Source organism: Eleginops maclovinus, chromosome 3 (genome assembly GCF_036324505.1).
Source record: "Eleginops maclovinus isolate JMC-PN-2008 ecotype Puerto Natales chromosome 3, JC_Emac_rtc_rv5, whole genome shotgun sequence".
Classification (NCBI taxonomy): Eukaryota; Metazoa; Chordata; class Actinopteri; order Perciformes; family Eleginopidae; genus Eleginops; species Eleginops maclovinus.
This window is the reverse complement of record NC_086351.1, coordinates 887,906-900,270: the sequence shown is the minus strand read 5'-3', so window position 1 is coordinate 900,270 and position 12,365 is coordinate 887,906. Positions and strand designations below refer to the sequence as shown.

The 12,365-nt window shown below is 43.8% G+C and overlaps 1 protein-coding gene across 2 annotated transcripts; it reads left to right on the top strand.

Annotated features, from left to right (window-relative positions):
- Window positions 1-1,433: 1,433 nt before the first annotated feature.
- LOC134862264 (N-acetylglucosamine-1-phosphodiester alpha-N-acetylglucosaminidase-like) lies at window positions 1,434-12,365 on the top strand. 2 transcript variants are annotated; one of them, XM_063880069.1, is made up of 12 exons: window positions 1,434-1,614; window positions 2,801-3,000; window positions 4,356-4,623; window positions 5,791-5,930; window positions 7,145-7,253; window positions 7,400-7,528; window positions 8,317-8,522; window positions 8,608-8,655; window positions 8,898-9,026; window positions 9,135-9,266; window positions 11,349-11,430; window positions 11,665-12,365. In XM_063880069.1, the coding sequence occupies exons 1-12, from the start codon at window positions 1,532-1,534 to the stop codon at window positions 11,915-11,917; spliced, it is 1,779 nt and encodes a 592-aa protein (XP_063736139.1). In that variant the 5' UTR covers window positions 1,434-1,531; the 3' UTR covers window positions 11,918-12,365. The 2 variants fall into 2 exon arrangements, with proteins under 2 accessions (XP_063736139.1, XP_063736140.1); XM_063880070.1 differs by lacking the exon at window positions 11,349-11,430.

The window sequence follows — 12,365 nt, the reverse complement described above, 5'->3', positions numbered from 1 at the left end:
CTGCATCAATCCCATCATCCTCTTCTTCGTCTCTAAGTTCAGAAACTGCTTCAAGTGAGCATCGGTCCGGGGTCAGAGGTCATGAGTGTCTAAATGTTTGGGGTTTGAAATATCTCCAGTGATAAACATAAGAGGTCGTGACGTCCGAAGAAAAGGAAATGGGACGTGACCATTTAAAGGGAAACACTTCAAGGTCACTTTCTAACCTCTGAGAAAATAAGACTGGCGTTTATTTAACCGTAAACCTAAAGTCAACGTGATTATTGTATGTTTCGATCAAGTTTGACCTGAGCTTAATAGGCTACGAGCACAATAGAACTTCCGGTTAACGTCCGTGTGTTGAGTGTACGCTGGACTACTTCCGGTAGGTTGTGTTGTTGTGGAGATTGGAGACGCCGTTTAGAGTAGCTGCTAATAATTTAGTTGACAAAGTTTGAATATGAGTGGATTTCGGGTGAAAGAGAGGCGGTTGGCGTATCAACGCGTTAAGAAGACCGCACTCCATTGCTGTGTACCACTTAGTAATAATTGGTGGAGGTACAACAGCACCATAAGCTTCCAGAGCTTTCCAGTGGATGTGTCGGAGAGAGCCGAATGGATGGTAAGGGTACGGCGGGACGACTTCACCCCAAGCAAGACGAGACAAACATCTACTGACTTGTATTTTAATTAATAAATTATTTATTTGAAATCTTTATCAACTTGGTCTCCCTTCGTGTTGTTTAATTTCCCTCAAGTGGGCCTGACTCTGAATATTAGTTGGTTTTATGGTAGGGCCAACACAATTCTTGCTTGGGCCCTACCCTGACCCCGCCTATGATGAAGTCGCCGCTGGTTATGTTGTCCTCTCGCCTCGGTCGAAAGAACTTTTGACTTTGTGCCACGTGGAGACAACAGTCCGTCATGTGACCGCATTACGTGGAGTTACTACATAACGTCCAAAATACCGGAAACTGTTGGAATGTGTTCAAAAAAAGAGGAAAAGTTAGACAGAATGTTATGATTTTTGCAACGCATCTTTCTTCAATATAAATAAATACAAGTTTGTTAGAAAAATTATAGCAACATTCTAACTCATCCTGTTTCGAGTATTTTGTAAAACAGTAATATTTTAGCCTCTCATAATATGACCAAAACAATTCAACAGGGACGTTGTATTTTGTGATTAACAACAACAATAATAATAATAATAATAATAATAATAATAATAATAATAATAATAATAATAATAATAATAATAATCATTTTATTTCTATATAATTCAAAGCTTTATATACATGGAAATAAAATCGTAACAAAAGCAAGAAAGTAAGTATTAAAATCCCCATTTGATTATTACAATTTATTGTTAGAATTATTGTTGAGTTTTTATAATGTTATTTCCTTTTAAATCTATAAATTAAATAACCGTACACGGTCGTGCTTTTATTTTGTAAAGAAAGAAGCTGTGTTTTATTTTGTCTTCCTGAGTGCTAGCTGGAGGATGTAGGAAGTAGAGGGGACTTTTCGCGGCTGGTTCTTCCCCCCTCATATGGCAGCAGTATCGGTGAAATATCTGTTAGTGTGGCCGCTGCTGTGGCTCTGCGTCCGGCTGTCTGAGACCGAAGACCCCCGGTAAGTCCCGTTTTAGTCGCTTATGTTCCCAGCCTAAAGAGAGAAGTCTTGTGTCAAAAACAAGCGGACGTGCGCCGGCCGTTGAAGCCCATATTTTGAAAGTCCGTAGCGGCCAAACGTTGGTACTACAGCGTACGTGACGTCAATTTGGCACAACATACCTTTGCTGATTGAGTTACATCGGGAAAGAGACGTCTGTAAATCAGCGTATATTTATTTAAGCTGAATACACCACCCAGCACGAACACTTGTATAGCCCTTATTTAAATCATTAGGTTATATAAGTTGTAAAACGCGTTAAAAGCTGAATCCAGAGTTATTTTCTGTATCCATTCCTCTGACAGAGCGAGATATCGGAGGCGGGGCTTAGGAGAACTCAACTGCGCATGCTCTATGAGCCCACATCCGGGTATTTTATGAATCTACAGTCGCTCCATCTGGGATTCATGCGCCACTGAATAACCCTCATAGGAATGAACGTTGTATATCCAGCTTCCTTTAAATACACATGGTCAAAACTAGTTTTAATTCTTTGTAAGATAGTGGAATAAGCTAAATAAAATGAATAGTTTATGGGGCTAAGTCCAGTTGTTTATGATCCTACTAAAGTACCAAGTATGCAAAATAAAGCTAACACAACTTAACAGCTGTTGGGCAACAGCATCAAGTATTTAGCTAACTTTTTAAGTACGAAGTTCAAACATTTGAGCCGACACAACCATTACAGGCCTTCAGTCCTCTCTTTACTTAACATAAAGATTAACTATGTAAACATTTTAAACACCCAATCAAAAGAGGTATCGGTTTCAGTGATGGCGTTCAGTGTTTGACTTTAGCTTTGTTTCGCTCCACTCAAAAGGCCTGCATCAAATGTTCATCCCAGACTTTTGGTCACAAAATGAGTGCTGTCATCTCGTTTTGTTTTCATTTTTACGGGACAGTTTGAGTTCCTGTTGCTGCTGGTTGAGTGTGTGGACACAGGATGGCGGTGTTGAGTCATGCTTACACACCTCCTCCAACACATTATCACTTTCATAGAGTTAACCCTCCTGTCCGATTTACTACTTTCATCAGAGGAGGGGGAAGTACTCAGATCTTATACTTGAATAAAAGTAGAAGTATCAGAGTGTAGAAGTCCTGCTAATAAATGCTACGTCTAACATTTGGTTTACATTTTTCTCCACAGCATTTCTCCGGACGATGACCCCCTGCGGCCGTACGCCCACGGTCACGGTCCCTCCCACTCGCACCGCCACGTCAGGGACTGTCTTTCTGTCACTGGGGGAAACACCACCCACGAGACCCGGACCCCCCCACACCGCGGCGGGGCCCCCGAGTCAACCGTGTTCGTGTCCGCCGTGCTGGGAAACTCCAGATGGGTCTACGGTCAGTGAAGCAGCCGCAGGAACACCAAGTAAAACACTCCCAGTGTGAACCCCGAGACTTCAGCAAAAGAGTTAGGAGCAGAGGAGAAGTACTCGGGTCTGTACTTTAAAAAAGTAGAAGTACTCAGATCTTGTTCTTGAGTGAAAGTAGAAGTACTCAGATCTTGTACTTGAGTAAAGTAGAAGTACTCAGGTCTTGTTCTTGAGTAAAAGTAGAAGTACTCAGATCTTGTACTTGAGTAAAGTAGAAGTACTCAGATCTTGTTCTTGAGTAAAGTAGAAGTACTCAGATCTTGTACTTGAGTAAAAGTAGAAGTACTCAGATCTTGTTGAGTAAAAGTAGAAGTACTCAGATCTTGTTGAGTAAAAGTAGAAGTACTCAGATCTTGTACTTGAGTAAAGTAGAAGTACTCAGATCTTGTTGAGTAAAAGTAGAAGTACTCAGATCTGGTACTTGAGTAAAAGTACTCAGATCTTGTACTTGAGTAAAAGTAGAAGTACTCAGGTCTTGTACTTGAGTAAAGTAGAAGTACTCAGATCTTGTACTTGAGTAAAAGTAGAAGTACTCAGATCTTGTTGAGTAAAAGTAGAAGTACTCAGATCTTGTTGAGTAAAAGTAGAAGTACTCAGATCTTGTTCTTGAGTAAAGTAGAAGTACTCAGATCTTGTTGAGTAAAAGTAGAAGTACTCAGATCTTGTTGAGTAAAAGTAGAAATACTCAGATCTTGTACTTGAGTAAAGTAGAAGTACTCAGATCTTGTACTTGAGTAAAGTAGAAGTACTCAGATCTTGTACTTGAGTAAAAGTAGAAGTACTCAGATCTTGTTGAGTAAAAGTAGAAGTACTCAGATCTTGTTGAGTAAAAGTAGAAGTACTCAGATCTTGTTCTTGAGTAAAGTAGAAGTACTCAGATCTTGTTGAGTAAAAGTAGAAGTACTCAGATCTGGTACTTGAGTAAAAGTAGAAGTACTCAGATCTTGTACTTGAGTAAAAGTAGAAGTACTCAGGTCTTGTACTTGAGTAAAGTAGAAGTACTCAGATCTTGTACTTGAGTAAAAGTAGAAGTACTCAGATCTTGTTCTTGAGTAAAAGTAGAAGTACTCAGGTCTTGTACTTGAGTAAAGTAGAAGTACTCAGATCTTGTTGAGTAAAAGTAGAAGTACTCAGATCTTGTTCTTGAGTAAAGTAGAAGTACTCAGATCTTGTTGAGTAAAAGTAGAAGTACTCAGATCTTGTTCTTGAGTAAAAGTACCAGAGAGTAGGAATACTGCATTCAAAATGTTCCTCAGTAAAATACCTCACAATTGTACTTAAGTACAGTACTTGAGTAAATCTACTCCACTCCTCTGTCTCCAGGTCACATGACAGTGGTCCCCGACCCCCTGAGGATGTTGTCAGTGTTGGAGCCGGGGGGTCCGGGAGGCTGCGAGGGGAACCGGAGGGCCTCTGTGGAGGAGACGGCTGAGGCTGCCGGGTGTTTGTACGCCCAGAACGGCGGCTTCTTCGACACGAAGTCCGGAGCCTGTCTGGGCAACGTGGTGAGCGATGGCCGGATGCTGAGGGACAGCGGGGGGGTGCAGAACGCTCAGTTTGGCATCCGGAGGGACGGCACCCTGGTGTTCGGGTAAGTATTCACCTTATGAGGCCCATGGAGTTATGAAGAGAACTGCAGCGTCAGAGGCCTCGTTCATTCAAATTGTTGTCCAAAAATCAGCTCCTATCGTCTTTTCCTAACCACCATTCCTCAACCTCTGCAAGAAACCTCCCGGAGTTAAGGAAAGATGATCGGAGGATTCTCAGGGTTGTTCATGTCTTAAAGCTGTCATATATCGCACCTCCAACAACAATTAAATCCAGAGTTCAGGTTTCTTTACTTCCTCTCCACAAAAAATCAACAAATTCCACTTCTTTGAAAAACTTACCCAACATTTTGAGAAATAATTCAAGAGTAATTCCATGAATGCTCTCCAAAGATAGAGCTGGATATTTATAATCCCCTGTTGGGTCAACACACAAACATACTTTATCTTTACCTGTTTGTTTGATACCTGAGGTCAGTAGTCTCTGGAGTCCCTGCATGATGCAACGACATGAGGCTGCAAACACACAGCAAAAACAACCAGAGTTAAACCCCTAATTTCATATTGCTTCCTCCACAGATGTGTGAGGCAGAGCTTTATGTAAGACACACAGATCCTTTGTTTTCATTCCTGGAAATAAATCAATCTAAATCTGATTTCTGCCGAGGCTATCTCATCACACAGTTTGGACTTTAAATCAACAGCTGTGCCCTTTTTTAAACAATAAATTCTTTTAACAATGAGTAAATAAATGGCAATGGTAGAAAAACACAAGGATTTTAGCCTTTGCAGACCATTTACATGCACTAAAACCTATACAACACACACAGGAGAGAAAACACCACACAAATCTGAATAGGTCTTCATTAAAACATTTCGGACATGAGAAGAGGAGGAGCTCCTTGCTGTTGTGTTTATAAATACAAGCTGAGGCTCTTTGGTAATTTAAGGCTGGGTGAGATGAGGTAAGGTCATCCCGAGTGGAGGTGATATTTTCAGAGTAAAAATAACCAGAGAGGCCCCAGAGGACAGAGTTTTATAACTGAACCAGCACCAACACAGATGGGTTTAGGTTAAAGTGTTTCAGAATAAGAGACGCATTGAACTGATTGAAGTAAAACAGGTCTTCATTCAGTGTGGGACCAACGTTTATTATAAACTGGCTTTGTTAATGGTCGTAGAAACATGACGCCCTGATGTCTCCTCTCCAGGTATCTGTCTCAGGAGGATGTTCTGGACCAGTCCAACCCATTCGAGCAGCTGATCAGCGGCGTGGTGTGGCTGCTGAGGAACGGAGAGGTTTACATCAACCAGAGTCTGAAGGCCGAGTGCGACGAGACTCAGGAGACCGGTACGTACTCTCAGAGGAGTAGATGGTAAATATAATCCCCCTTAAATCAGACTGTAGTTCACCTGCAGTAAATCCAGCAGCTACCCTGCAGTATACAAAGCCATTCAAACTAGCTGCACCTTTACCAGCTCTGAGAACACTTTAATGATCAATCATTATAAAACATATCAGAGATATTATTCTGAAATGGACCAATCAGACAATGACTACTTTTACTGTCGCTACTTTAAGTACATTTAGAGGAGAGTACTTTCTACTTTCACTGGAGGAACATTTAGAATACTTTCACTGTGACAGAGTATTCCTACACTCTGGTACTTCTACTTTACTCAAGTACAAGATCTGAGTACTTCTACTTTACTCAAGTACAAGACCTGAGTACTTCTACTTTACTCAAGTACAAGATCTGAGTACTTCTACTTTACTCAAGTACAAGACCTGAGTACTTCTACTTTACTCAAGTACAAGACCTGAGTACTTCTACTTTACTCAAGTACAAGACCTGAGTACTTCTACTTTACTCAAGTACAAGATCTGAGTACTTCTACTTTACTCAAGTACAAGACCTGAGTACTTCTACTTTACTCAAGTACAAGACCTGAGTACTTCTACTTTACTCAAGTACAAGACCTGAGTACTTCTACTTTACTCAAGTACAAGACCTGAGTACTTCTACTTTACTCAAGTACAAGACCTGAGTACTTCTACTTTACTCAAGTACAAGATCTGAGTACTTCTACTTTACTCAAGTACAAGACCTGAGTACTTCTACTTTACTCAAGTACAAGATCTGAGTACTTCTACTTTACTCAAGTACAAGACCTGAGTACTTCTACTTTAACTATAGTACTAGATATAATGGAAGTCCCCCTGAAGTGAGACGGATGGATAGCCCTTCTTTCAGGACCAGTTTCAGGTCTCCAGTGGTTTAGTGAAACTGTTTCTCAGAGCGTTTGCATAAAAGCAGAAACCCTGTGACCTGACCTGACTCCACTGCCATGTTTGACTCCCAGTGAGAAACCAAAGTTCACTTCCAGTGTCGTATCTGCAAACGCCTTGAGAGGGACTCATGTTGCAGAGCTGGTGTCTCCTGTTATCGAGCCCCTCTTCTCTTGAACCTGCTCCTAGTTTGTGTTTTGAGGGATTTCAGTTTCTGTTGTGAAGCTCTGAAGAGGAGATTCAGCCTCTCCACGTTCTTCCTCGTTCTTTCACAGGGAAGTTTCGCACTTTTGTTGACGTCGTGTCGGCCAGGACGGCGGTGGGCCACGACGCCGAGGGAAAGCTGATCCTGTTTCACATCGACGGACAGACGGGAGTCAGGGGGTGAGGAAAAAGAGACCCCTCCGATAAAAACCTCTGGGTCTAGCTTTACACCACATTTAATTGCAATTCATCTGATAGCTGTCAAGATTGAAGTGTGTGTGTGTGTGTGTGTGTGTGTGTGTGTGTGTGTGTGTGTGTGTGTGTAGGATGAACCTGTTGGAGATGGCCGAGTCTCTGAAGAGTTACGGAGTCGTTAACGCCATCAATCTAGACGGAGGCGGCTCCTCCACCTTCGTGATTAACGGCTCGTTAGCAAGCTACCCCTCCGACCACTGGTGAGACAATCACCCTTCAGACACACGGGGTACGGTCGAACAGTCAGCTTAGTTTAGGAAGGTTTCTAACGGAGCCAAATGACCCGGAAGTACCTCAGTGGCCGCCATGATAAGAGCTGTTCTGATTCTCTTTGATAGGAAAGGAGCTCTGAAGCTGTACGGTGCCACAACATTCGGCCGTTAACGGAGAAAGCCGATTGTGACGGACAAATGCGTTTGATGAAAGTTACGGTGCTGATGAAGCAGTTTAAAACTTATACCGTAGCTTTCCAAAGAGCTCTGTTCTGAACGTTCAGCTCTGGATTAATCAAAAGGAGAACATTTGTATTTATTTAAAATATTATCATACCTATGGATTCATGTGGGTTAATACGTGTGGGGGGGGGGGGGGCTTTGTCCTGAAGAGTATCTGTCTCTCTGCTGTCCTGGTTCATAAAGCAGAAACAGCACCATCAGAGAGCACGGTGCAGAGGAGAGGCTCTCAGTAGCTTTAGAGGAGCTGTAGTTCCCCACAGCAGACGCTCATTAATGACGGCCTTCATCATCAGTACGTGGATAGTGTCGCTCAGTCGGGTTCTCAAAGCAGCCTCTGTTCCTCAGTGCTGTTGAGTTCTCCTGTCCACTGTTCCTTAACCCCGGGACGTTTCACACAGAGGTCAGGAATAGTAGATAGATAGACCATAGGAGCAGATTTTTGGACATTTCGACCGTACTCAAGGATTAGTAGAGACACTCAATACTCACATGAACCTGAGAATGACTTTTTTGTCCCCCCCCACTCCCCTCAGTAAGCCTGACGGCAGGTGGCGCTGTGCTCGGCCCGTCTCCACCGTGCTGTGTGTTCACCGGCCGCGCTGCCAGCCTGCAGACTGCAGTGGACACGGACACTGTGAGGACGGAGGCTGCCGCTGTGAGGAGGGCTGGCAGGGCCCCGCCTGTGACACTCTGCTGTGTCGGCCCCCAGCCTGCGGCCCCCACGGGGTCTGCACCGCCAGTAAGTGTGGAGCAGGAGCTATAAAGCAAATAATAAACTGTACTGTAGAATAAATACTGTAATGATAAATGAAAACACATCTCAGGTGGATGTGTCTGTGATGCTGGATGGAGAGGAGAGAACTGCAGCCAAGGTAAACACACACACACACACACACACACACACACACACACACACACACACACACACACACACACACACACACACTGGTGAATTTAAAAACTGCTGGACTAAGCTGTAGGTATCTTGTAGCTTCTGGGTTTATATGTTGAAATCCCATTGGACCAGGGAGATGCTGCCTTCAGGGTCCAACACAGAAATACGACATCCCTGCACCGCTGGATTGAAACCTTTTTTTCCTCCTCTGGTTTAAAGAGTGCCTCCCTGGTTTCTACGGTGACGGCTGCAATCGAACCTGCGCCTGCGTTAACGGCGGTTCCTGTGATCCCGTTCGCGGACTTTGCACATGCCCCTCTGGCTTCCGCGGAAAAACCTGTGAAAACGGTGCAAATTCTTTGTCTCCTTTGACTTGAAATGTAATAATTTATCTTCTAAATTGTGATGGGTCACATGCTAAGTGTGTGTGTGTGTGTGTGTGTGTGTGTGTGTCAGTGTGTGCCCTGGGGTTCTTCGGCCCGTCCTGTCTTCAGGAGTGTGTGTGTGACCATCAGTGTCCGTGTGACCCGCAGACAGGAAGCTGCAACACCACACTGAGAGGAGAGACCAACTCCACCGTACACAGAGGTACACACACTTCAACCCTTACACCACGGGGACACTCCAGAGTTTTTACCCCTGGATACATTTCAGGGATTTGGTAATTAATGTACATGTTTCTGACAATGGGGAAGCCAAACGTCCTGTATAGTAACTTCTTCAGAGCTTTGTTGTGTCATTTCAGTCCCAAGATGTGAAGATGTGGGGTTTAACGGAAAGCATTTGGGACTCTAAACCACACTAATGCTAATACCAGTCTTCTTCAGTATGTTAGCTAAATGTGTTAGCGGTCACTGAACGCCATGATGTCACTGGTTCCACCTCTACTACTCTAATTGTTCAGACTTTAGGGCTTAGACACAGTAAAAAGAAGCTTCTGAATACTTCGTCTGCATTTGGTTTCTACGTGGTCAGAAATGTATGATTTGACACCTAGATGATTTATAAAGGGCAGGTCAATGTGATTTTTGATTGGCTGACGAGGTTTTTGGAAACCTAAAAGCAGAATATGTGCCAACGTTAGTGAAAGATTTCCCTGGTGGATTCTGTTATCTGCAGCACTAAGATACACACTCTCGTCTCTCGACTGTGTGTGTGTGTGTGTGTGTGTGTGTGTGTGTGTGTGTGTGTGTGTGTGTGTGTGTGTGTGTGTGTGTGTGTGTGTGTGTGTGTGTGTGTGTGTGTGTGTGTGTGTGTGTGTGTGTGTGTGTGTGTGTGTGTGTGTGTGTGTGTGTGTGTGTGTGTGTGTGTGTGTGTGTGTGTGTTGAGGTTTAGCAAATGTTTGAGTGTTTGCACAGCAGGAGAGAAACGGTCCAAACAGAGCAGCACTGTGTCGGCTGGAAGTGTTACTCCTCTGCACGTCCGCCTCTATCACTCCTTAAAATACATCCTATTCCGTTCATCTGTTCACAAGAGACACAAGAGACGCACAAGAGACACACAGGAGACACACAAGAGACACACAAGAGACACAAGAGACACACAAGAGACACACAAGAGACACAAGAGACATACAGGAGATGCACAAGAGACACACAAGAGACACACAGGAGACACACAAGAGACACACAGGAGACACAAGAGACACACAAGAGACACACAGGAGACACACAAGAGACACACAGGAGACACACAAGAGACACACAAGAGACACACAAGAGACACACAGAGACACACAGGAGACACACAGGAGACACACAGGAGACACACAGGAGACACACAAGAGACACACAAGAGACACACAAGAGACACACAGGAGACACACAGGAGACGCAAAAGAGACGCACAAGAGACACACAAGAGACACACAGGAGACACAAGAGACACACAGGAGACACGAGAGACACGAGAGACACACGAGAGACACACGAGAGACACAAGAGCCACACAAGAGACACACAGGAGACACAAGAGACACACAAGAGACACACAAGAGACGCAAGAGACACAAGAGACACACAGGAGACACAAGAGACACACAAGAGACACACAAGAGACACACAGGAGACACAAGAGACACACAAGAGACACACAAGACACACAGGAGACACAAGAGACACACAAGAGACACACGAGAGACACACAGTGGAGTTCATTAGATATCAGTCTCAAAGAACAGACCCTCCTCCCTGTAGAGTCTGTGGAGGGGCCGATATTTAAGTTCAGACACCACTAAGCTGACTCAGCACTCAGTTTACACCATTAAAGAGATAAATCTCTATATTAAAGGAGATAAATCTCTATATTAAAGGAGATAAATCTCTATATTAAAGGAGATAAATCTATATATTAAAGGAGATAAATCTATATATTAAAGGTGGTCAATTTATTCAAACGTAAGGTGGTGTATGAATGAGATTAAATGGTGAATTAACAAATTAAAAATGGTACAATTAGGAAAATAAAGATGTTAAATGTACAGAATGTAATGTGGTGAATGATATTCTCACATTTTAAAATCCCAATTTCTAGTAAGAAAACCTCTTTAGTCAGAAGGGCTTTTTTACCCCTCTGGTTCTGTCATTTATTTTCACATCTGCAAAAGACCCTCAGGCGCAAAGATTTCCCTCTTGATAACAAACATGCGTACGCTCCTGCTCCTCTCCACAGCTGGACGTTGTTTAGCAGACCAGATGTTTACATTATGGAGACGAGATGAAGAGGAGCACAGAGAGCCGCCTCATCTCGCAGAGTGAGTGTCAAAGGTCGAGTCCCATAACCTCCAAAACCAGTAATTAACACAACTTCTGCTAACTGTGCAAATGACCCAACATCTGCAGGTTAGCATCCGGCAGTTTCTATGAGCTGGAGGCCCCTGCTCTACATTTCTATCCTTAAACGTTGGGGTCCTCCACAGTTCAGGGTTCACAACAGGACTGTAAATGATTTGAATTGATGTCCAACTCTTTGCTCCGTCCCTCCCCAGGCGTACCTGGATGCTGCTCACCTTCACCCTGTCCGCCCTGCTCTCCGTCAGCCTGGTGCTCCACCTGGTTCGGGCGTGTCGAGGCGCCGCCTACCACCACGAATCCGATCGACGCGACTACTCATACGTCCCACTGACGCACATCAACGGAGCCGCACCCGCCGGGAAGTCCGGTTTTCAATTGGACGACGAGGACTCTCAGGATGAAATCTGGTCTCCGTCTCGCTCGGGGAGGACGGGAGGCGATGAGTAAAAACAAACCTTAATAATCGAGGAAGAGAGGAGTCTGTTTGAACCAGGGAGATGTTGCCTTCAGGGTCCATGGGATTCCTTGTTTGTTTGCTCACTTGCCAGCACAGGTCGAAGCTCTCTCTCTCGGTCACAGCAGGCTCCAGGTTTCATGACATTTCACCTTTTTCACGTCAACAGAAGAACTTTGTTACTGAGTTTTTTTAATCAGACCTTTTCTTATCAACATGGGGGGGGGGGGGGTTTACAGGTCATCATGCACTGAACTCCATCTGAATGTAGAGTAACTTTCAGGTGAATGTTCATGTCTGATGAAAACAATATGAAAGAAGCACAACCTTCTTATTGCTCTCTGGAAACATTCCTTATCATGGTGTCACCAAACATGTGAACAGGCTCCTGTTGCCGTTTTAAACATCAATAAATGTACATATTGAGATTTACTGCGAAAA